We start from the raw sequence: 25610 nt of genomic DNA, 5'->3' as shown, positions 1-25610 counted from the left end.
GTCCTGGAAAATGGTGATGCGTGACCCTTCCAGTGAAATCTGCGATGCAAGCCTGGCTTTATATAGAATCCGGGCTCTATCTGCATAATTGTGAAACTGGGCCAGGATGGACCTCGGGCTACCCGGTTTACCTCCTGCTCTGTGGATCCTGTCAATTTTGGGTTCATCTATTCCATCGTCTTCAAACAGAAGTTTCAGAATGTCATGTAGGGTTTTTTTGAGGTGTGTCTCTGATTCTCCGTCCACCTCAGGAACACCAAAGACACGTATATTGTTCCGACACTCTCTATTTTCTAAATCATTGACTTTTAGCCGGAGTTCCTCCTCCCTGCCCTCAATTTCCATAAGGCGGTGGTCGACCTGCATTTCAAGGATGCCTGAGGACGTCTGATTGTGCTCAACCTCCTCGATTCTTTCCTCCATCTTGTCAATTCTGCTTGTGATATTGTCAATCTTATTGCCTATGTCTGCTCTCATCCCTTTCATTTCCGAAAGGAGGTCGGCGATGTCGCCCCTGGTCAGTGCAGCCTCTGGATTTTTGGAGGCCATGGTAAGGGATTCGCGCAGGGGCGGTGCTTCAGAGACCTGATTATACTGGAATTTGGCCAATTTCTGTTTAAAGTCCATAGATCTAAAGTGGGCCAGTAATCCATTAAGCAGGGTCCCAATAGTGCTGGAACGAGTCTGTAGCGAGCCAGAGGGGCGGCAGAGGGAACTCTAAGTCGCAGTGTGGATTTCTGGGTGCAGGGTTTGTAGCTCCTTACCTCGGTCACTGTGTGCGCAATGAGTGGGTTGCCTGATTAACAGGAGTAGGAGAGACTCATTGCTGTGATGGCCACACTAAGCGTGTGAGGGGTCCACCTACTGACGTGGTTTGGCTGTCGGTATTGGGTGAAGCAAGATGTCCAGCGTAATCGAGGAGGGCACACACCTGTAACGCTCACCTGATTCCCGCAGAGGCGCCGTTCTTGACTGGGTGAATGCCGTATCTTCAACTCTGTGCACTGTATGTCTGACTCGAACAGTAAGATGTCTGCAGATAGAAAATATGGGATTAATGAACTGGGGTTATTGGGTGCCTCTCTCCTCTTCCTTTCTCTTCTCCTGTAGAACCCCAAAGGTTAACACCCTCACCTTAGGTAATTGAACGCCGAGCTCTCCATCTGCCTCGGGGCAGGGTGCCGTAACCAGTTTCTTCACTGGATAAGGGTGCAGGCCTCTTGACCTCAGAGGACTGCTGTCCGTCGTTAACTGCACGAACGGTAAGTCCTGGGCACTTCAAATGTCTTAAGTCTTTTGTAATGATATCTCTTGTTTTGCAGGTTCCGGCGATGGCGGATGGCGGGCTGATGAGAGTTGAGGATCGAACCCGCGTGAGGAATAGAAGCGCCTGGAAGCACGTAAGTAAGCGCTTGTAGCCTGCTTCACGATGCGCACTAACTGTCCCTTTTATCTTGCAGGTACAAGTTCGGAGCTTTAGAGAAGCTGAAGGGTGCTGGAATACCGACTGGATTCGGCGTGGGAAGGAGTAATGGCATGTGAGTAATAAAGTTGCCCAATGTCTTTAAACGCACATTCTTTTGTCTTTCAGATGCGGGATGCAGCGCCGAAGGCCTCCGGAGCGTGCGAAGAGCTGGTAAGCTTTTGTCTTTCAGATGCCGGAATGCAGTGCGAAGACCTCCAGAGCATGCGAGGAGTAGGTAAGCCTTTGTCTTTCAGATGCCGGAATGCAGCGCGAGGCGTTGGTGACAGCCGATGGACCAGGTAAGAGATGCGCTGCCACTGAAGACCGTAGTGCTAACCTGTTCTTTCTTTGTCTTTACAGGTGCTGCTGAAGACTGGATTCCAGGATGGTAAGCCTTTGTTCCCTTAGGCCCAGGATCAGAAGCAGAAGACACGATGAGCGTTCTGCTGCAGAGAATGCAGAATAACGCAAAGCAAGATTCATCCATCGGGTGTGGTTTAAATAGCCTCCTGTAGTGCTTAGGTGTCTCCTTCCACAGCCACGCCTAAGAAAAGAGTTCCTGCTTTCCAGAATAGTTCCAGTGTTCTGAACCTAGGGAGTGGCTCCTGCCCCACCCAACAGGAAAGGTAGTCCCAAACAGAAGAGGATCAGGGATTCAACTGGCAGGTAAGTAAGCAGCATGGTCTGCTGCAGGTAAGTCCACCCAAGCATTATGAGCTCGGCGCTTCCAGTGCTGGGACTGGGCATCTTTATGAGCCTGGTGCCACTGGCGCCAGGACAGGGTCCAAAAGGTCCCAATTGGGACTGGCTGGCACTCGGAACCGGGGTTATGGGTCTGCTTCCAAGGGAGTCAGGCAAGTCCTGATCTTTTGGAAGCAGAGATCATGACAGCACCCCCCCTCAAGGCCCCTCCCAAACCGGGCTTCTCCGAGGGTTTGGGCTTGTTAGGAAATGTTCGATGAAATCTTTTGATTAGACGAGGCGCGTGGACATATTCTGCAGGTTCCCAGGATCTTTCTTGGGGACCGTAGCCTTTCCAGTCAATCAGGTAAAATAGTTTAGATTTGGAGATCTTGGAATCCAGGATGCTTTTGACTTCAAACTCGAGTTCTCCATCAACTAGAATAGGTTTTGGAGATGTAGTTAGTCGGGTTTGAGGTTGCACGGGTTTTAATAGAGAGACGTGGAAGACCGGATGTATCTTCATGTGAGGGGGCAAGTCCAACTTGACCGCTACTGGATTTACTATGGTAGTGATGGAATAGGGACCAAGGTATCTTGGGTTGAATGTGCGTGGTCCTTTTAGAGGTAGATATTTGGTGGATGTCCAGACTTGATCTCCTACTTGATATTGGGGGGCTTCCTTCCGATGTTGGTCTGCTCCTTTCTTGTATTGTTCTTTAGCCCTTTGAAGGTGAGAAACGGCTTCCTTAAAGGCTTGGGTGATTGTAGAATGCAGGTGGTCTACTGCTGGTGTTCCAAGATCTTGGAGTGGATCCAACTCCGAGGTTCGAGGGTGACTACCAAATAAAAGAAAAAACGGGGTCTTCCCAGTTCCCGAGTGGACAGAGTTATTGTAGGCATATTCGGCTATCCAAAGGATACCTTTCCAAGTTTTTTCAGTTTGTTGTAGCATGCAGCGCAAATACTGTTCCAGAGTTTGATTGGTCCTCTCGGTTTGTCCGTCGGTTTGAGGGTGGTGGCTGGTCGAAAGTCTCACATCAATTTGAGCCGACCGACAGCAACTTCGCCAAAAATGAGAAAAAAATGGACTACCTCGATCCGAAATTAGAACTGAAGGAAAACCGTGCAGTCGGACGATGTTTTCGAGAAATTCTCGGGCCAGAGTTGCTGCTGTTGGTAAGCCTTTGAGTGGAATGAAATGCGCCATCTTGGAGAATAGGTCCACGATTACTAGGATCGTATTGTATCCGGAGCATGGAGGTAGATCGGTGATGAAGTCCATAGAAAGCGTATGCCAAGGGCGAGGCGGGATGTCAATAGGGCGTAAGAGGCCGGCTGGTTTTTCCTTTTGACTCTTGTTTTGGGCGCATACTCCACAGGACATTATAAAGTCTCTGATATCTTTTTTCCAAGACGGCCACCAGAAGTAGCGCTTGATCTTTTCCGAGGTCTTGGTCATACCGGGATGTCCTTCCATTAAAGAATCGTGATAACAAGAGATTACATTTTTCTGTAAATCTGTGCTGGGCAGGTATAACCGTTCTTGGAAATATAATAGGTTGTCCTTCACCGTAAAGTCCTTTCCCTGCAGATGCCAATTCTGTATGTCTGCTGGAGTTACCAGTAGCCTGGCTTTATCCTTAACTTCCTCTATGGATTGTGTGGCAATTACACCTAGAATTTTTTGTTCGGGAATGATAGGTACAGGTTTAGGATTGATCAAATGTTCTTCCACTCCCATCCGAGAAAGGGCATCAGCTTTACCGTTTTTTGTACCAGGTCGATAGGTAATTATGAAGTCAAACTCGGCAAAGAATAGTGCCCAACGGAGTTGCCTAGAGGATTGAGCTTTTGCAGTTTTCAAATATTGCAGGTTTCGGTGATCTGTAATCACAGTAACGGTGTGTCGGGCCCCCAGAAGATAATGCCGCCAAGCTTTAAAGGCGGACTTGATAGCTAGAAGTTCCTTATCAGTAATAGTGTAATTGATTTCAGGAGGCGAGAATTTGCGGGACCAAAATGCCACGGGATGCAACTGATTGGTTACTGGGTCCTTTTGTGATAGAACTGCCCCCATGGCAAGGCTCGAAGCATCAGTTTCAACGATGTAGGGGAGTTCTGGGCGAGGATGTTTTAAGATCGGTGCAGAGATAAATCTAGTCTTCAAATTCTGGAAAGCTTGTTCCGCCTCGGTAGACCATTCAAAACGTTTGTTTTTCTTTAACAAGGCGGTGATGGGCTGGACTATTCGAGAGAATTCGGGGATAAACCTGCGGTAAAAGTTAGCGAAGCCTAACATGCTTTGAACACCTTTTACGGAGGATGGCGATGGCCATTTGAGAATTGCATCGACCTTCTTTGAATCCATACGCACTCCGCTAGGTGATAATATGAATCCCAAGAATTCAACTTCAGTCACGTTGAAAACACATTTTTCCAACTTAGCGAAAAGTTTGTGTTGACGCAATCTCTCGAGGACCATTTTCACGTGTATCCGATGTTCAGTTTCCGATGAAGAATAAACGAGGATGTTGTCAATGTAAACAACATCACACATATCTATGAGCTCTCTGAGGACATCCTTCATAAAATATTGAAAGGCGGCCGGGGCATTGCAAAGTCCGAAGGGCATGACCTGATATTCAAATAGCCCATACTTGGTGCGGAAGGCCGTCTTCCATTCATCGCCCTCTTTTACTCGTACCAAGTGGTAGGCTCCTCTAAAATCCAGCTTTGTATATATGCATGCTTTTCTGACTTGGTCCAGGAGTTCAGGGATCAAAGGTAATGGATATCTATTCTTAACGGTGATCTGGTTCAGGGCGCGATAATCTATACAAGTTCTAAGGTCCCCTTCTTTTTTTGGAACGAAGAACAAAGCTGAGGAAGCAGGGGACTTGGAAGGACGAATAAACCCATTCGCTAGGTATTGATCCAGGTATTGTCGGAGGTGAAGATTCTCAGGCTCGGTGAGGGCATAAATTCTACTACAAGGAGGAGTAGATCCAGGTATCAGGTCTATCTGGCAGTCATAAGACCTATGAGGAGGTAGAGAGTTAGCCTGATCCTTCCGGAAAACATCTTGGAATTCTAGGTATTCAGGAGGTAACTGAGGAGCCTCCGAGGAAATTGCTGCCAGTGCAACACCAGGTCGAGGGTGACAAGTAGAGACACATTCTGGAAACTGAACCGTTCTTGCTCGCCAATCGATCTGAGGATTGTGCTTCTCTAACCAAGGAATTCCTAGAATAATCTGGAACTGGGGGGCCTTGATCACATCGAACACGATCTTCTCATGGTGTCCATCTTGACTTACTAGCGTCACTTCTTGGGTGGTATGCGTTACTGGTCCGGAGGCTATCTCCGTACCATCCACCGTAGTAATGACGCCCTTTACAGCCTTTGGACAAAGAGTCAGATTCATCCTCAAAACCATTTCATGATCCACATAATTGCTGATGGCACCGCTGTCGACGTAAGCTTCAATCGCATGTAATCGATCCGGATGTTCAGGGCTAATGAGGACCATAGGTATCACGAAATGCGAGGTCACGGAACTGGTTTTAACGCTCGGCAAGAGGACCTCTATTCTTGTCGGGCGAGGTCGTTTCCCTGCTCAGAGTTTGTGACCCTGGTAACTGCAGCTCCTACTGCCTTCTTGGCTGGTTTCACCGGACAGTCTCGAAGAAAGTGCCCCGAGTTTCCGCAATAGAGGCATAATTGCAGCTGTTTTCTCCTTTCCCGCTCCTTTTGTGTTAGTGGTCCTTTCAGGCCCCCTATTTGCATGGGTTCCCCGGAGTCTACTCCTTTGGTAGGAGTTGGTGGTTTGGCAAATACTCGAGCATCAAACTTGGAACGATCGGCCTTCCTGTTCTGCAGTCTGTGGTCAATTTGAACGACTAAGTCAATATAGTCCGAACAGTCTTGCGGGGGATTCACTACTTGGGCTAACACATCTTTGAGCTCTCCACGTAGACCTCTATAAAACAGCGTAATCCTTTTGTCCTCAGGCCATCGAGTTTCCACTATCAGTCTGTTGAAAGACGCAATATAAGCCAAAAGGTCTTGATTACCCTGTCGCAATGAAAGGAGCTCATTGTCCAAGGCCTGCCCCTGTGAATGTCTTGCAAACAGTTTTTCCATACTGAGCTGAAAAGCTCGAAAATCATGGAGAACCGGATCATCTTGATTAACTAGAGGGATCGACCAGTCTGCCGCATTGCCACTAAGGTACGAAAGCACGAAAGCTACCTTAGCTTGATCAGTTGGAAAGGCTGCTGGCCGGCATAAGAAGTGCAACCGGCACTGATTAATAAATACTGAAAACCTCTTTGGGTCACCAGAAAATCGTTCGGGCAGAGCCAGAGGTACATTCCCAGGTAGGTTGATCTGCACTGGGTTCGTAGAGGATGTTGAAGGAAGATTTGCCCCTGATGCGGGTAACGGAGTTTGTCCGGCTTGTGACTGTAGCAATTGTCTAGCGGGATCGTCTGTTCGCTCCTTGGAAATAATCAGTTCCCTTCTTAAAGCATTAGTTTCCTGACGGGCTGCATGTACTTCTGCTCTTAGTTCCCCAAGTAACTGGGCTAGCTGGTCGGTATCCGAGGTTTCCATAGCGCCTGGGTGGGAGTTTTGCGATAGGCTTTGCGTTCTGTAACGCTCACCTGATTCCCGCAGAGGCGCCGGTCTTGACTGGGTGAATGCCGTATCTTCAACTCTGTGCACTATATGTCTGACTCGAAGAGTAAGATGTCTGCAGATAGAAAATATGGGATTAATGAACTGGGGTTATTGGGTGCCTCTCCTCTTCCCTTTCTCTTCTCCTGTAGAACCCCAAAGGTTAACACCCTCACCTTAGGTAAGTGAACGCCGAGCTCTCCATCTGCCTCGGGGCAGGGTGCCGTAACCAGTTTCTTCACTGGATAAGGGTGCAGGCCTCTGCACGAACGGTAAGTTCTGGGCACTTCAAATGTCTTAAAAGTCTTTTGTAATGATATCTCTTGTTTTGCAGGGTTCCGGCGATGGCGGATGGCGGGCTGATGAGAGTTGAGGATCGAACCCGCATGAGGAATAGAAGCGCCTGGAAGCACGTAAGTAAGCGCTTGTAGCCTGCTTCACGATGCGCACTAACTGTCCCTTTTATCTTTCAGGTACAAGTTCGGAGCTTTAGAGAAGCTGAAGGGTGCTGGAATACCCACTGGATTCGGCGTGGGAAGGAGTAATGGCACGTGAGTAATAAAGTTGCCCAATGTCTTTAAACGCACCTTCTTTTGTCTTTCAGGTGCGGGATGCAGCGCCGAAGGCCTCCGGAGCGTGCGAAGAGCTGGTAAGCTTTTGTTTTTCAGATGCCGGAATGCAGTGCGAAGACCTCCGGAGCATGCGAAGAGTAGGTAAGCCTTTGTCTTTCAGATGCCGGAATGCAGCGCGAGGCGTTGGTGACAGCCGATGGACCAGGTAAGAGATGCGCTGCCACTGAAGACCGTAGTGCTAACCTGTTCTTTCTTTGTCTTTACAGGTGCTGCTGAAGACTGGATTCCAGGATGGTAAGCCTTTGTTCCCTTAGGCCCAGGATCAGAAGCAGAAGACACAATGAGCGTTCTGCTGCAGAGAATGCAGAATAACGCAAAGCAAGATTCATCCATCGGGTGTGGTTTAAATAGCCTCCTGTAGTGCTTAGGTGTCTCCTTCCACAGCCACGCCTAAGAAAAGAGTTCCTGCTTTCCAGAAGAGTTCCAGTGTTCTGAACCTAGGGAGTGGCTCCTGCCCCACCCAACAGGAAAAGTAGTCCCAAACAGAAGAGGATCAGGGGTTCAACTGGCAGGTAAGTAAGCAGCATGGTCTGCTGCAGGTAAGTCCACCCAAGCATTATGAGCCCGGCGCTTCCAGCGCTGGGACTGGGCATCTTTATGAGCCTGGTGCCACTGGCGCCAGGACAGGGTCCAAAAGGTCCCAATTGGGACTGGCTGGCACTCAGAACCGGGGTCATGGGTCTGCTTCCAAGGGAGTCGGGCAAGTCCTGATCTTTTGGAAGCAGAGATCATGACAACACCCCAAGGTTTGGGGGCCCAACCCTCAGCTTGCCAATTGTCACAGTGACTGGGCGAAACCCACCATGCTATGTGGCCCTATGTAGAGGAGTCCGTCCCGTAGGTCTGGGTTGCTTTTTCAATTTTCCCCCACGGATGTCTATTAGAGGCCTTGTCCCTGGTCCTGCAGTCTGCGACGCAAATGGCTGAGCTGGCCTCCCTCCTAGCAAATGTTTTGCGGTGCACTCACCGGAGTGACCCGTTACTGTAGGGAGGGGTGGTCGCCCTTTTTCATCTCGGATCTCATGGGGATCCGCGGCTCTGCGGGGCTACCCCGCCCCAACCGCGGCCGTCCGCACCGCACTGTTGAGAGGGCGTAGGGCGGTGTAGGGCGGTCTTTCGAGCTCCCAAATCCGTGGAACCATCCGTGGCTCATCCGCCAGGGGTGAGAGCCGCCCCGCTGCAGATTTGTAGGTCCCCTTACCGCTACTGCCCACAAGAGCCATGCGCAGACGGGGCCTCCCCGCAGACCGGGAGCGCACCTCCGCGCACCGTCGGTGCTCCAATGTCCACGACTTTCTCTGCCGATCCGCCGTTCGAAACTGTGCAGGGGGGAAGGCGCAATATGTGGGCTGTGCCGCTGCCGCTTCCAGTCACTCGAAGCTGCCTGTATTTGGAAGCAAGGCCTCCGCAGAGCTCCTGCTAGGCGGGCTACGCTGGGCTCCACGCTTTCGTTTTGATGTGGAAACGGGGGAGCACTTCAGTTGATCGCTGCGGGGCGAAAACTCCACCAATTTGCTCTGGGTTTTTTGCCACTGGCGGGGGGCACCTTCCCAAAGCCTTGTCTCGAGTCTCAGCTGTGGGGTCCTAGAAGTGGGGGCTCAGACCTCTCGTAGGACCTCTGATGAGCAAGCTCAGACGGGGCACGACATCGCCCGTGCGCCCCCTGGTGGCCAGCCCAGCCCAGTGTTTAAGTTTGTCTGAAGTGGCATCAGCTTGAATATCTTTTATCGAATCAATTCCCTCATCTATCATACAAGTGTTCGTTGCTTCTTTTGTTACATACATATCTGAATACAAATCAGTGGCAGTCTGTTTGGCTATCCTGTCAGCAAAAGCGTTTCCTCTCCCCACATCTGTTACTTTCTGATGTGCGCGCACTTCATGATTGCTAGTTGAATAGGAAGCGCAAGTGCTGAGAGTAGCCGAACTATCAAGGTACCATGTTGAATCTTAGTTCCGTGTGAGGTCAAGAAACCTCTCTCTGCCCATAGTCTACGAAATGTCTGAACTACCCCAAAGGCATACTGGCTGTCTGTAAATATATTTACTCTAAGCCCTTTGGAAAGTTCACAAGCTCGAGTCAATGCGATAATCTCTGCGGCCTGTGTGGTGTTATGCAAGATTCTCTTGGTTTCCACAATCGTGCTTAGTGTAGTGATGGCATAAGCAGCAGTGGATGTACCATCCAGAAGTTTGAAGCAGGAGCCATCGCAAAACAGCTCCCCTTGTGGATCTTTCAATGGTGTGTCATTTAAATCAATCCTGCCTTTGGTTCCTTGCTCTGTGGCAGAGAGGCAGTCATGTAACATTTCGTCACTGCAAGCAGTTTCTTGCGGAAGAGGCAATAGTTCAGCCGGATTTAATGCGCAACATCTTGTAATTTTGATATGCGGTGCAAATAGAATCAGCTTGTATCTTGTTAATCGTGCTGATGTAAGATGTTGCATTTGCGTTCTGTTCAATAAAAGGTCTACGGAGTGGGGTACCATCACGGTTAAAGAGTGACCTAAAACCATACCCTCACTTTGTTTTACAGACGCAGCAGCAGCAACAGCTCTCAAGCATCTCGGCAAAGTGCATGCAACAGGATCAAGCGTGGAGGAAAAATAACTGCATGGTCTATTCTCCCCCCCCCCGTGTTCCTGCGTTAACACAGCTAAAGCACATCCAATACATTCATGCATATATAAAACAAAGGCCTTTTCATAATTTGGTGTGCCCAAAACTGTTGCTGAACACAGTGCAGTCTTGAGCACATCAAAAGTTTTCTGGTGCTCCAAGTTCCATGGTAATGGCAAAGAAATGCCCTTCTTTGTCAATGCCAACATTGGTTTTATTACTAGTGAGAAATTCAGGATCCCCTGTACAGTAAGAAGCCATTCTTATCAAGGTTCTAACCTCTTTCTGTGCATTTGGGACAGACATGCTGGCGATGCTTTTTATCCTTTCAGGTGCCCGTCTTCTTCCCTCTTTTGACAGGAGATAGCCTAAATAGGCGACCTCCTGTCGACAATATTGAAACTTTTTCAATGAAGCTTTATGCCCATGCTCGTCTAGATGAATAAGCAGCAACACGGTGCCCTCCTTGCAAGCAATTTCTGAGTCTGCAGCTAAAAGAAGGTCATCAACATACTGCAATAATGTACAAGTGGGAGGTAGCTCAAGTGTATCGAGCTGTTCTTTCAAAGCCCTACTATAGATGCTCAGACTCTTTGTGTACCCTTGTGCTGCACGAGTGAATGTAAACGAGCGTCCCCCTAGGGTGAACGCGAACAAATATCTACTATCCACGTGTATGGGAATACTAAAGAAGGCATTCTTAAGATCCACCACACTGAAATGAGTAGCAGAAGCTGGAATCATTGTTAATATTGTAGTCACATCAGGCACAATTGGAAATTGTGGAGCAACAATCTTATTGATAGCGCGTAAATCAATGATGAAACGAAAAGGAATCGCATTATCCCCTTTCTTGTACACCGGTAACATCGGGCTATTGCACAAACTTCCTGCAATTTCCTCGATTACTCCGCGTTGGACAAAATCAGAAACTATGCTCATCAGAGCTTGCTCACCATCAACTGAAATCTTATATTGTGTAATACGTGGCAACAGAGCTCCTGGCTTCAAAACAATTTTAACAGGTTCAATTTGCAAAGCGCCGACATCATTGTCGATAACCGCCCATAAACACGCCAGAACTTCACTAAATTCAGGCGGTAAAGGTCTAGTCAAAAACTGTGATGCAGAAGATTGCTGGGGTGAAATCGTCAAACGTACTCTATCCTAAGAACAATGAATTAACACATTTAATTCCTTCAACAGATTCAACCCCAAAAATTCTCACGACAATTCTTTGTTAGAACAAATGGACAGTGCTCAGTGAATGTCCCTAGTGAAATCGGTACCGGATAGAAACCGGACTAACCACTGGCTTGCCAGAAAACCCTACAGACATGTTATTCTGCCATGACAATGGAATATCTGGAACCTGTGAATGATCAATGGAACACTTCTGTGCTCCCGTATCTATCAAAAATAGATGCTTCCTATTCCTCACCTTCATCTCAACATAGGGCCCTTTTTGATCGACAGGAATAGGTACAAGTCGAAGGTTTGTTACGCAATAAAGGCAGATCAAGCGCTAAAATGGTGGAAGCAGTATCGGGCGCAAAGGCTCTCTTATAAATAATCATCAAATCTGTGGGACAACTCATCTTTTTCTTTACTCTACCATTACCTGTAACACTTTCTTTTGCATTTCTGGAGTATACTAACTAAACGTATCATATACTTCCATGGGAGATATCGAAACATCTGAAATCCATCTACGCGCATCCTTTGTGCAAATTCGCGTCTCTTCACTCGTTGATTTACAAGAAGGAAGAAACCGTTTCTGCACATACAGAGCGTCCAATCTATCCCCATCTATTTCATCATTCTGTCTGATCTAACTCCCTCTTAAACTCAAAAACCCTCTCGACATGCTCATGTACTTTCTCCGCTGTGTCCCTTGAGTAAGCTTAAACATTCAAATCCCTCAACCCTTGTGGGACATCCATGCCCGTCAAATCATTCCACATTTCAGCCAAGTGCATTCCCATCCCCTCTATAAAAATATTCTGTTTGGGAATACTTTCCTTGTCCGAAAATTGTGGCTAAAACAGCTGATTTTTCACCTTCTTCTATAAATTTCTTAGCCCATACATACAATTCCCTCTTTCTAGCTTTAGAAACTACCACAAGTCACTACCTTTGATTCAGCACTCGCCCCTTCATGTACAACAGGTAGTGGAGACACTACCGCTGGCAGTAAAGACGGAATTACGGAAACAGCAAGTATCGGTAAGGGTGGAGATGCAGAAGGGGGAGCAACAACAGGAAAAGGAGCAACTGGAGGCGGAGGGACAACGGGAGGAACAGGAATAACAGCGGGAGGAAGGGCAACAGCTGGAAGTAGTAAGGCAGCAGGAAGAGACACATAGGGAGGTGGTGCAGTGGCAACAGTCATTCGCTCATTTAAAAGTTTATCAATTCATTTGTCTGAGGCATGAAAATCTTAGACGTATATATTTTCTGTACACCAAGTTGGAAAGCCCTATCCATGTTTCTAACAGGCTCCGACTGTTTCTCTTAGTCATACAATAATGCTTTCTCTGAATTAGACATGTGACGACATGCACGCTTCTCTTTACTCTTAAGTTGCTGCATAGCTTCCTTTTTCCAATTCTGAATAACATCAAATGCTGCGGGCCTAGCCTTTTTCTTTAACAATATACACTCCAAATACTCTATTCAGGCAATTTCAAACTACCATGAACTGGCCACTGAAATTCAGAAGCATGCCTAGTTTGTCTGTGCCAAATATCATTGAATACTATACTACCAATGCTGTACTTACAGTACATAGTACATGCCGGCGACCCCTCCTGTGGCGCCGGATGGCCACATTCCAAAGATTGTCTGTCTCTGCGGAATAATCCCCTGAAACAGGCAGACAATTTCCCAGGCATATCAGATCACTGGTGTTACCTGGCGCCGTTTGAACTTGTGAATGCAAAACTACAACCAAATATCAGGATACTTAGGAATCGGGGCACGACTCACCTGATTGCAAAGGACAAAGGAGATCCGATAGGATTACAAAGGACCAAAGACCCTTGTGGTTGGTGATTTCAGCGAAACTGCCCGCCTCGCTATGTGGACCCTCGTCAAGATGCCTTCTCGGACCGCGTGCTCGTCCAGGGATCGGATTGTGCAGTACTGTCAAGGTGTCGCGTCTCATACAAAGGGGCCCCCTTTTTCTCACCGTCCGATAGCCGCATCTTCTCTTCAACGAGGTGGCATCCTATTCCTATTCCGGTGACACCTGAAAGAAGAAAGAAATATCAAGGCTTAGTACCACAAAATGAAATACACCAATCACGGGCTGAAAAGATACAAGTATCTTTTATTTCTGTACAGTTAAAGCAAAACAGAGAGCTATCTGGCTCCCAACCGCTCGCAATGTGTACCAGCCGACACAGTGAGGAGAGAGAGTCCTGGACATCTAAACACAGGCCTATTTATACAATTTCTACAATATTGTCCAGCCTCTCTTCAGGTTAATATTTCATGGGCTAGCGTTTGTGTCTAGTTCACATGACAGATGTTACAATATTATGCAAAGGATTACACAGGTTTACATTTCCATGAAAATACAATGGTGTTGTAGGTTCTCAGATCCGCGGTAAGCCTTATTTCAAGAGTCACTTCAATGCAGTTCAGCTAAAACATACGATCGACGTTTACTCTTCATTGTTTCGGTGTTTATACAAGGATGTGGCGTGTGAGCGCAGACAACACTTGAATGGCAGTTCGTATGAAGCACAAGGTTTCTTTGCATAGGTTAAACAGTCGGCTCTCGGTCAACCTAAACATTAACAGAACTCAAAGGTTGTTTAGCTCTACTGCAAGATGAAAACACTGTCCACCATTTTAGAACATGGAACATGAGTTAAAATCAAAATGGCGGATGAGTCTCAAAATGCGGTGAAGTTAACCCAAAAATCGGAACTTTGCAATGCGGTTTTCTGTGTAATGCAAATGGGCTTAGGCCAATATTCAGAATAAGGAGGCACTATATGATTACGGTTTAACAGGCTTTTACCGGATTCAGAATCAAAAGTTCTAAAGTTACATGAGCGTCGTCTAGAGCGACTAAAATGCACTTGTACCAAGTATTGGGAAATTTGTCTGACGAAGTTAAGAGATAGTGTGATACAGAATTTAATATGTTTTTAGCTGATGCTCCCACCAAACATTTTCTAAAGAAGCCCCATATCTTCCAAATGACTTGGCAATGTATCAAAATGGCACCCAATTCATAAAAAAACTCATTATATGACTGGTGGTAAACTTGCCATACTTACGCAAGAGTATGGTCGCTTGTGAGGTTGGAGTTCTAATTTTAGCATCAAGAATCAAGGAGTGGGAAAGATGACTTAAACTTCTTCTAAAGGGCGGCCTAAATATTTATAGTTATCTACAACAGAGAGCTTTTGCATTCCCAAAGACCAGCTTAGATTGAGCATGTTCTTTTTTTGCTTTTCTTTGACATATCACAACTTGTGTTTTTTCTATATCGATTGTCAGATTATTTTTAATACTATAGCTGTTCAGACAATCAAGCAGGTTTTGTAAGCCTTGGGTAGTTTGAGAAAGAAGCACCAAATCATCGGCATATAGTATCCAAGTGATTTTTTGAGAGCCTAGTTTGGGGGTATCAGTCAAGATGTCATCAAAGGCGACTGCTAAATCCAAAATAAATAAATTGAATAAGGTTGAAGCCAAGATGCACCCCTGCTTCAAGCCTCTTTATGTCTTAATTCGGGAGGAGAGAAGCCCTTCCAAGGATAACCTTATTTGGATAGTAGTATCCAAGTGTAGTTTTTTGATTATTGTCAGGAGAGAAGGTAGACAGCTACACCTCTTCAGTTAAGAAAAAAAACAACTGGCGATTGATCGAGTGGAAAGCACAACGAAAGTCCACAAATGCCATAACTAAGGCTTGACTACGAATGATATATTTCGACTTCAGCATATTAAGAGTTACCATATTTGGCACAGTCCCAAGACCAGCAACAAATCCTGCCTGAAAAGGATCTCTTATGTTGTTAGTGTTTATCCACGCATTTAATTCTTGCAACACTATGCGGGAATACATTTTTCCCTGGCACGTGTAATAGAGCAATGGGTCTGTAGCTTTCTGGTTTACAATGATCCCCTTTTTTATAAAGGGGGACAATTATAGAATGTTTCCAGGACGGTGGAATAGTCTGAGAATTATTTATTTGTTGAAATATGGAATATAAAATGTTAGTCCAAAGTTCTGGATGTTGTTTAAGGATGTTATTTGACTGACTAGCTGTATTAATGAAATGTATTATGTCATATTTATCTATATTGAGGTAAAAGCGATCAGACCCACTGTCTACTTGAGGCGAACATGTTGCAACGGGATGTGCAAAGATCTTACCAAAATAATCCACCCAAGCTGCTTCAGGTACATTCTGAACCTGTATTATAATTTGGGAGGAGGAAGTCACATTGTTGATTGTTTGCCAGATGTGAGTTGTGTTCTTATCTCGCAAAATTTCTAGCATCTTTTCACCATCAGTTTGAAGCAGCTGGGCATGATAAGTACGGATCCAGTTTTTATAGACTGTTTTTATGTGCCTTAGAAAATGCACATTTATTGGAATATTTGCTGCCTCTTTGACGATAAGTTGCTTTCCTCTTCTTGATTACTATGTCCAGTGCATGGTTCCTATGAATGTAAGCCTTCTGTTTTGTGTTACAAGAACTACATTTTTGAGTAACATCATAGTAAATGGATGAACTTGAGACTTGATCGGATTTATGTGAGGACAAATCCATATTTTAGCAACCAACCCAGTCGTAGTATCGATTTTTCTGTCCACCTCACTTGGTTAACACTGTTATTGGCAAATATTATTCCCGACCATTTTTGTCTGCTAGGCTTTAAATGTCATAAAGTAGAGACCCACTGCACACATAGCATTTTATGATCACTACATGCTGTTCTTTCAGTTTGAAACAGTTTGACTTTAGGGAGTAGCCCATTGTCTACATATATGTAATCAATTATCCCTTCCAAACCTCTTTGCGACCATGTCGCTTGTGGGGGGCAGTCATATATGCCAGTACCGTTTAACATCTGAAAAACTTGTGATTTCATTAAGTGATCCCACGGGACCCGTCTTGTTTGTTCATATAGCTTAGTCTGATCAAAACAATGCAGATTTAAATCCCCAGCTACTACCGCATGGGCAATCTCCGGAACAGAGGCAATATAGTCTAACATCGTTGAAACATCATTGATACATTTCTGATTTTCAATCCCTTTCAGGATTCCAGTATAAGTTGACTAGAGCATATAGGGTCCTGCTAATTGAAATAATTGTCAATTGTGGATATGAGTTAGGTGAGTATGTATAGATTATGGATATATTTGCACTAGTCTTAAAACTTGTGATAGAGGGCAGCCTCTATATCCCTTTAAAGCAGGGGTTAAATGTAGTTTGTGATCATTCCACAGAAGGGAATCAGTGATCCAAGTCTCTTGCAACATAACTATGCTAAACTTAGCTAAATCGCAGTTCTTGTTGTTAATTAAATGTTGGAAACCACACGTGTTCCATGATACTAAAGTGATCACTGAGTTTGCTTCCCCATGCGCACTTCTGGATTCTGCACAGTTGCATAAACAATTTGGGGTTTTCCGAGTCAACATTTCTTCAACACTATTATTTAAGGACCATGACACAGCTTTTTTACCCACCTCTTTAGAGATGGTAACCTCATCAGGAGTTTGCACTGGGCCAGATAGCAAAACAAAACCCATGTTAAACAGTTTTTCTTTAGAATGTCATATGAGATTTCTCCCAACTCTTGATCGAAACCATAGTATTACAGTACTTAAGAACGTTGTATTTATAAACTCTACCTGTTCGATGTACGAGGTGTTAATATCACCAAGCAGCGGGACATCTGAGAATAACTCCATTATACTATGCTGATTTAGATCATATTGCGGATAGGGATCCGGACGGCAACCAAGAATCAGAGATGTCATATTTTTGTAATTTAGGTTGGCTTGGTTCTGCAATTTTAACATAGGTGGAGTTTTAGCAGTCTTTGTAAATGGCAATTTTTCACTCCGTTTCCCTGGATTCTATGGCAATAAGGCATGTAACATGAGGGCTATCTCTAATAAGGGGGTTAAGTTCAGAGGAATTCTTGTTACAAGATGGATTTTTTGAAGAACTACACATTTCATTCACTATTGTGGGATTGGAGCTGCTGTCTCCCTGGCCTCCTCTGCCATCTCCATGATCTTTGCTAATGACCCAGTGACGTCCAGCAGTTTGTCTTGACAGGCAGTCCAAGATCTACCTATCCACTTGCGAATGTCTTTGGTGTACTTTGCCATGAAAGTCAGTATTTTGGAGTCGACCATGGGGGTGTTGACCACGTTGTCAGATGGGAGGGGCCTAATGCATTCCACCGTTGATGCGTGCTTCCTTGCACAGAGGCGTCCTAAGGTGCTTGCTCAGGTAGGCCACTACCTTGGATGCGGGCTCCCACTCGGAAGACCTGGGGCGCAACAAGAGGTTGGGATCAAACTCCCCTTCCGATTGTTCTGCAGGTCTCCCAGTCCGTCTTACGTTTACGAGATCTCCTATGCTGCTGGCTGCTATCCTCTGAGCTTATTGACACCACATATTCTTCATTGCCCGTGTAGCCGGGCATATCGCTGATCTCATCGCCCTGTTGCACTTCCTCTGGGCTCGAGGGTATGTCCTTGCACTGCGTACAATGTTTGGACTGCGGCTTTTTGGGGTGGCACAAGCTCTTCTGATGACACTTGGGTACGAAGCCTGGGGAGGTAACGGCTCATATCGCCTTGTGGGCTCTGTGCTTACCAGCATGATCTTTACCCTGCATGCCCTTTTCTTTCTTTGTAGGCCTAAATGCCCTCGGACCTTGAGCAAATGATAACCAGTCACTGAGGAAGTCCGCTTTGGCAGCAGAGGTCCCAGTCCTTCCCAAAGCCCCTGTTGTACTAACTTGTGTTGCTCGGGCAACAAGTCTTCCCTGGAAAGGCCATCTGCCGCAGATTCTGGGGATGATTCACCCAAATATGCCATAGCTGCTGTTGCTCACTGCCTCACTCCCACGGGCAAGTGAATGACTCCTGTGGAGCACTGACGCACTTTATCCCAGCTGATTTTACACCAGGATGCTTTGTGCCTGGCTCCCAACAAGCTTGTTCTTGTGCTATAGTTGGAACAGCAGATGGTGTCTTTGCTGGCTTGGCTGCCTAGCGTCTGCCAGCCATTGGTAGGTGGCGCTTGTGCTTTCTCCCAGCGGGAGGTGCTGCTGTTGATACAGCGGTGCAGGGAATCTCTGTGTTTCGGCTGTGCCCAAGACACAATTAGACGAAGTATGTAGCAGGAGACACACAATCACACTCTGGCCACGGAGGGAATGTGACGCGGGCGCCCGGACCTTCGTAAGAAGGTCAAGGGGCCCATAGTCTCACTTCCACGCCGGAAGGATTCCTTGCAACTATGCGCTGCCACCCGCAACGCGGTTAAACAAGCTAAAAGCTCTGAAAGCTGCGCCGCAATGCGCTATTATACTGAAGCACTCTACTCTCCATACGAATGCACCAAATGCTAAAGTAGTGTAAAAGGTACTTATCTGCTGCTCGTGCAGTGAAGAAAGAGGAGGGAGAGGAAGGATGCATACAGTTTATGAGGGAGATTGAGCCGGGAGTAGTGGATAGTGTCACATGGGTGCCGAGGACAGAGCAGTCAAGTTTCATGAACAAAGACTGTCTTTTCATAGAAGTTCTTTAATAAATAAAACGTGTCTGTTATATGGCTGCTCGAGTGGTGAATAAAGGGTTAGGCATAATACGAGGCTGCGTGTCTTGACATAGAATTGGCAGCCATCAACAAGAAAACATGTGGAGAACACCACAGTATTGAATTTACCAAGTTGGCTTCGGGTTCGTCGTATTCCATTTTCTCCCATTCAGAGCCATCACCGGACCGAAACTGGATCACTGTAACACTCCCTTTGTAGGAACCTCAGAATGCAACTTGTGCAAGCTGCAAACCATCCAAAACAATGCCCTCTGAGCAGCCCTAGGTTTGTCCAAACACGACCACATCACAAAGGCCAGGAAAGACACCCACTGGCTCCCAATCGGTGAAAGGATTAAATTCAAGACCCTCTCCATCGTACACAGGTGCACCACGAACACTGAGCCGCCCTACCTATCACAACGGGTGGAGAAATACACCCACCTCACCTTCGAAGATCCACAAACTTCCATCTCCTCAGAATGCCCACCTTCACCAAAAAAGACTGCAGGAGGACAGAGCTTTCCTGTCATGGCCGCCAAGCTCTGGAACATTCTCCCCATTACCTTGAGAAAGGAACCTTCCTACTGGATCTTCAGAAACAAATAAAAAACGTGGCTTTTCGCCTAAAAGCTCCCCCGAGCTAAGACATTCGGATACCTGCCGCCTCCTCCTCCACCCCTGCTCCTCTAACCAAGACTTTTAAGACACCACAAAACCCCTGTCGTGTTCTCTAGTTTGTTTCTTGCTTTCGTTGTACTCTGTATTTTATGTTTGTCTTACAATGTAACTAGCACCTTGATACCCCAACAGTGCGCTGCAACAAATGCAAAAATAAATGAATAAGTCACGAGTGGCAAAGTCAAATAATGTACAGTGATAACAAAATTCCTAAGCCTCTAAGGGGAGGTTGTGTTAATACATTTCATTACTCATTGAAATTCAGTAGAATTCAAGTCAAGGCTGCGACGGGAAGTAAAGTTAAACACATAAAAAATGTTCTTTGTACAAACCGGGTAAGCATCATGTCCCTAAAGAATGACAAATTGGATGCGTCACCAAGGAAATCCCTACGTGTCCCCAGCTACAGGTTTACAGTCTGTTCCAGAATATCGCTGGGCCATTGACCTCGTGAACCCACTTTTATCCCTCCATCTACGCGCCACGTCACCCAGGCCGGTGCTAAAGCCGCCTACGGTGGCCGCCGCTGGACAGACTTTTCTCGTTGTGAGCTCCGAGACGCTGGATCTGTCCCAGAATTCTAATAAAGAACAGTGTGGTCTGTGTACGGAAGCAGTGGTGGCGCCTGGTACTGCGACCGCGGTTGCTCCGGGCGCGAGGCTCCTGACAGTATTGGGCAGAGGGCTCGCACCGCAGCTGTTGGCTGTCACTCTGCGGCACACTTGAGCCCTCCATCCCGTCTCCAGGTGTTACGCAAGAGCGTGCTGCCTGTCCATCCTACAGCCACCATCCAAGGGTGCGAAGGCAACCATGGAGCTCCTGTCCGAGGTGTCCCTGCACTTCTCTAAGGTCTCCATGTTCCCCTTTTTCGAGGTGGCGCATTACCTGATTTCCGTGATGACGTTGAGGGAGCAGCCAGGTGAGGATGTACTTCGGGCCATTCACGGGGAGGAGAGGAAAAAAGGGGTCGGAGGGGGGCCTGGTGCCGGGGGGTGGGGGGGATGTTGAGTATGCAAATGAGTCGTACTGTGTAGTGATGAATGAGAGCTGCTAGTAACTGACAGTGGGTCGGAAATAGAAGATGTGGGATAGACGAAAGTGGATAGATGAGAGGGCGAGGATGGGAGTTGATGTGAAGGGGGAATGGGAGAGTTGGGGGAATATGGAATGTGGGTATATACAATGTCCTTCTAATTAGAGGAATTGGGATACTTTTCATGGTTAAGGAAAAGGTTTAACAGGGAAAGGATTGGGTAGATGAAAGTGAGGGTGGTCGATGAGGTTTTGAAGGTGTGTTAGTAAAGGAGTTGTATGTAAATGCCGATGATGGGTTATTTAAGAAATGTACGGTGAACAAAAGGGAACGAGGTAGTTAAGAGGCAGAGTGAGTTTATAGCAGAGGTAAAAGGGGGCAAAGTGAGATGAGACAGGGTTAATTTGGATAGTCAGGGGTCAGTGATTGTGATAAAAAAATAGAGATGTTAAAAAAGGGGTCATCAGGGTTGGGAGGAGTAAACAAGAGTGTGGGAACCCCTCCACTGAGAATGAACACGGTTCATATAACTTGTTCTATGGAATTTCTTCCACTTGCGAGGGTCTACGACCACGTTTTAACCCATTGCTCCCTTCACAGAGGCGAAATAGCCATTTGCATATCAGTCGGGTCCTGGACCAGAGAGTATAAACGAATGTGGGTTAATGAGAGTGACTGGTACATGGGAGTTAGCATTTGAAGTACAATAGAGTACAGTAAAATAAGAGGGAAAACCTTTAGTAGGGCACATTGGGTCATCTGGTGTTGTGGGATAGACGTGATCTAGCACAGAAATGAGATAACCACCAAAGATGACAATAAACAGTTGACATTACAGTAATGAATTGTCTTAGACCTGTTGTGCCACACTTTCTATATAAACTCAGTGTTAAAAAATAGGTGCATTAATGGTAATGGTCCTGGAAAGAGAGGTGTGAAAAAAAGGACAGTGCTGTCTTGGAGATTGGTTATATGTACGTTGATTGTTTGAAGACACGAGATAGTGAGTGGAATTTTAGTGGGACGACCCAACGCCTTCAATAACCATTAAAGTATGCACACAAATTAATATTTTACCATGTACCAATGTCATCAGTTGTTCAGGAATATAAATGGTGTTAAAGACCATGTGCGCATCATAAACACATGTATCAACATTCTGGAGCGAAAGCTTTCAAGTATCTCAGAAGAAAGAAATTCAGATGAAGGGGGTATTCTTCTGTATATGTTTAGTAACCTTTTTAGTTCTTCTTGGAAGGGTTACTACCCACAATATTGGCACATTCTGATGAACCGTGATGGTCAAATTGAATTTATCGGGACAGATGGTTTGTTGGCATTCTCGTTTTGATTATAACAGAACTAGCCTCAAAACCATTAGCAACAATGATCGAAGTTGATACAGGGAAGGCGTATGATTGAATTAGATGCAATTTGCAAGGCTTAATGTAGTCCAATTAGGTTTGGTGTCAAAAGTATACACTTGAATACATTTTTTATTTTGAGTACAGTATGTTTCTTTGTTATCAATAATCAACAAGCTAGTTCTTTACTCTAGGAAGTGTTACCGCACTAGGCCATCTAAATTGTTTTGGGCTTTGCCCTATATATTTGATACTTTTGGTTTGTTAGGCAGAATATTGATGCATAGCTGTTAGTTACATGCATGATCATGGTCTTGGAAGAGGCCCCATTCTCTATATTTTTGAGTCTGATTGCAGGTTATCTCTGTCACAGAACATGGACCAGGTTTTGGCTTGAGGTCAGGGTACTTATGTAGTCTGTTTGTAAGTATGATATATCTATATTTTACCAGAATTCTGTTCTGCTCTTTGATTATTTCTAACATTTATTTATGGAGATAATCAGCCCATATCGTACCGATATGTAAGAAGTGCGATAGGAGGAACCCCAGCAACTTTTGTCCAATATCTCTACTGGACGCTTCCAGTAAAAAAAAAATGCGTGAATAAGTAGTATGGTCACAACAGTTTGGTATTTTAGTTAGGAACCATTCAGGAAGAGGTTGGACACTTCCCATCTACTACAAAGGCAGTCAATACTGAATAAAAAAAACAACTTTATATGGCCTTAATCGACATAACTATTGCCTTTGAGAAGATTAATCGGGATAAAATTGGGGAAATAATGAATGCCTGGGGATATCAAAGATCTTTACTTGACATCTTAATACATTTACAACTCCGAACGCCGGTCCACATTAGATTGAACAGGGGAGCTTCTCTAACAGACCCCATCCAGACACACCGAGGCTTATGCCAAGGCTGCGTTCTGTCTCCGGCCCTCTTCAAATTATACATGGCTGATGTTTCCTGCAACCTCAATATACATGACATTTTTCCTCCTATTCTCTTGGTTCAGGCCAGGATTGGGTTGCAGAGTTCGATCAACTTTTTTGCTGCTTATACCAAGGATTTGGATGTTGAGATCAATTCTCAAAAAACGAAAATATTGATTAATAATCCCAAAAGATGAAATCCAAATAAGTTTAAATGGTACCTTTTTAATAATGCTGAATTGGAGAAGGTGGCCTTGTGGAGATATCTTGGCTTTTCAATGATGCAAAAGCACTGTCATTCAATCAATATAAAATATCTGACCCCACAAACTGTACAGATGGGCAAAGCAAATTGGATATATGGGAAATGTTCATTGCTACCTATCATAAAATTCTATACGGCTAAGGTTATTCCTGCCCTGACGTACGGACCAGGATTAAAAGACCCAAAGTTTCCCTGGAACAGAGTTGAGGGCAATTTATGATACTGTTTTTTAAAGCTACCTGAAGTTGTTCCTATCTCCGTAATTGAATTTGAATTGGCCCTTATTTACATTCATGCACAGACTGAGAGGAGAATTCTGACGCTCTATGCCAACATTTTAACACTTGTGCCTAGTTCTCTATAGTCAGATTTTTCTATGTTGGCATCACAGGGTTCTTGTTTGACTCTTAATTCATGGATTGAACATTGTTCTGATTTTTGGGCAAGATAATTGCAAGCAAAGAAGGTTTAATTTCCAATCCGCTTGCTGTGAAAAAATAAACCTGTGGCTAGACGACTGTATTACTGCCTCAGAAAAGAAAATGTATATTAGTAGTTTCGCCAACTGTGCTATGTCGAAAAGAGAGCAAATCAGCTGCCTTGTTGTTTAATACAATCACCTAACGGTAATTGTAGAGCTTTTTTTGTAAAAAAGCAGGAAAAGTGGAGTCCCATGAGCACTTATTTGTGTGTGGGGTGTTCCGACTTGATACCTATTAGAGTTTTATATTTTCGCAAAATATGTCCACCACCTTGATAACCTCCAGCCTCAATGTTTTTGGAAAGGATTTTAAAAGGAAGGTCTAAATCTCTAGTTATTGCTGCTGTGCTGGGAATGAATTAGTAATTGAAAGGTGTCTTCACTTTGTATAGACTTGATGTCATTGCTATGAATTTTACAGTCATTTTTAATCTATTGTTCACTCAGGCATTACACTATATGCCAACTGTACTGTTTGTAAAACATTTTAGCATGTTGATAATTGTCTGTGTGATGCTTGTTCAATTTGTTTTTGTCATTATGTTTCCGTTTTATGTTTTGTAAAGGTTTGTAACAAACCATATACAAATACAAAAATAATAATACATTTTTGACCTTATACCTCTGTAGCAAACAGCAAAGCTACCTCCAAATTCTGTTTTATTTTCACTTACAAATGTTTAAGAAAAATGAGGTCTGGCATAGAAGATATATTTACCTATAAATTTAAAGCACCTAGTGTTTTGTTGAAATATTCCTCATTACATTAATGCTTCTGATCCAGAGGAATGTATTTCATAATTGAATGGCATAGGCTGGAGCTGTAGTTTGCTTTGAGTGCATGTCAGTTGGTAGTTGAGCGATGCTCAAGCATCCAGGCCATGAGATGTCTTTGTTTCAATAAGCTTCTTGTTGAATTTAATGGCATACAGAGCGGTTTTTAAATTAGCAAGAAAGTACTGACGACTTGCACACATGTTAACATTTGAAGACCCCTCTGCTGTGGGCCTCTGTGTGGTGTTGCATATTGCTCCAGGTAATATTTTGAGGTGGGAGTTTTTTACTCCCTGTTTTTATACTTGAAGATTAAATGCAATCTGAAGGGAGTAAAATAGAGTTCTCTTTCGCAAGAGAGTAAAAACATCCAGGCTGCGCATTCAAAAAAGTAAAAACTGTAAGGAAATCCTTATCATGCGACAGTGGTCAACATTGTGGCAGAATATAACGTTTCTCTCACAATTAACCAAGCACATGGTGCAGTAGCACAAGTACCATATCACAAATAAACAGAACACCACCACCACCACCATTGAGTGCTTCCCTCGCATGTAAAGAATCTGCACAACAGCAGCATAAGCTTTGTATTGCCTCACTCACACAGAAACTGGTCAGTCTGAATAGGAATATTGTAGGTTTCTCCCACAAAAACAGAAAAGGTGAATATCAGCAGCAGCACTGCACACTTTGATTGTGTAGAACAGATGGATCGGTGCAAGGTAAAGCAATAGAACAGGTAAGCAAAAAGCCTCCACAGTAGAAGCTCCTCCCACAAAGAATATGTACAACATAATGTGCAGGAGTGCACACTCTTCTACTAACGTAGATAAGGTATGCCATGGATGTCTGTAGATCATGCTTTCCTCACATAGAACAGGAACTTCATGGGTCTGAACAGTGCAAAATGACCTCACATAGAACAGATGAGCCATGCGACACAACAGTTCAAGTACCACTTGCATAGAGCATGAACTGCATGGGCTAGAGAGGTGCAAGCTCCACCACATTCAACAGGCAAATGAAGGACTTTGCCTCAGTAATGCGAGCCTCGCTTGCATAAGAAAGGAACATGTTATGCGTCAGCAGTCGAAGCTCTAATCACAAAAAACATGGGAAGCATGCTTTAAGTTTATTTAATGTAACTGAAACACATGTTTACTAAAGAAAATTTATTGTGCATG

At 45.1% G+C, this 25610-nt stretch overlaps 1 protein-coding gene and 1 long non-coding RNA gene across 4 annotated transcripts in view; one reads left to right on the top strand and one right to left on the bottom strand.

The window, feature by feature from the left end:
• LOC138516021 (uncharacterized) overlaps positions 1-20060 on the bottom strand; it is a 36289-nt gene extending 16229 nt beyond the window's left edge. Inside the window, exons 1-2 of the long non-coding RNA XR_011282206.1 lie at positions 19907-20060; positions 13066-13327 (exon numbers count right to left, since the gene is read on the bottom strand). This is a non-coding gene — a long non-coding RNA (uncharacterized lncRNA). The remainder of the gene's footprint in view (positions 1-13065; positions 13328-19906) is intronic.
• A 98-nt stretch (positions 20061-20158) lies between these two features.
• The window catches only part of TMEM38B (transmembrane protein 38B), a 746713-nt gene continuing 741261 nt past the window's right edge, over positions 20159-25610 (top strand). For all 3 annotated transcript variants that reach the window (XM_069630825.1, XM_069630828.1, XM_069630826.1), the window contains exon 1: positions 20159-20493. In XM_069630825.1, coding sequence (XP_069486926.1) covers positions 20385-20493 — 109 coding nt within the window. In that variant the 5' untranslated portion in view covers positions 20159-20384. The remainder of the gene's footprint in view (positions 20494-25610) is intronic.

Source organism: Ambystoma mexicanum, chromosome 6q, assembly GCF_040938575.1.
Source record: "Ambystoma mexicanum isolate Mex_15411 chromosome 6q, UKY_AmexF1_1, whole genome shotgun sequence".
NCBI lineage: Eukaryota > Metazoa > Chordata > Amphibia > Caudata > Ambystomatidae > Ambystoma > Ambystoma mexicanum.
Note: the sequence above shows the minus strand (reverse complement) of the source record. Positions and strands in the feature narration are given on the sequence as shown.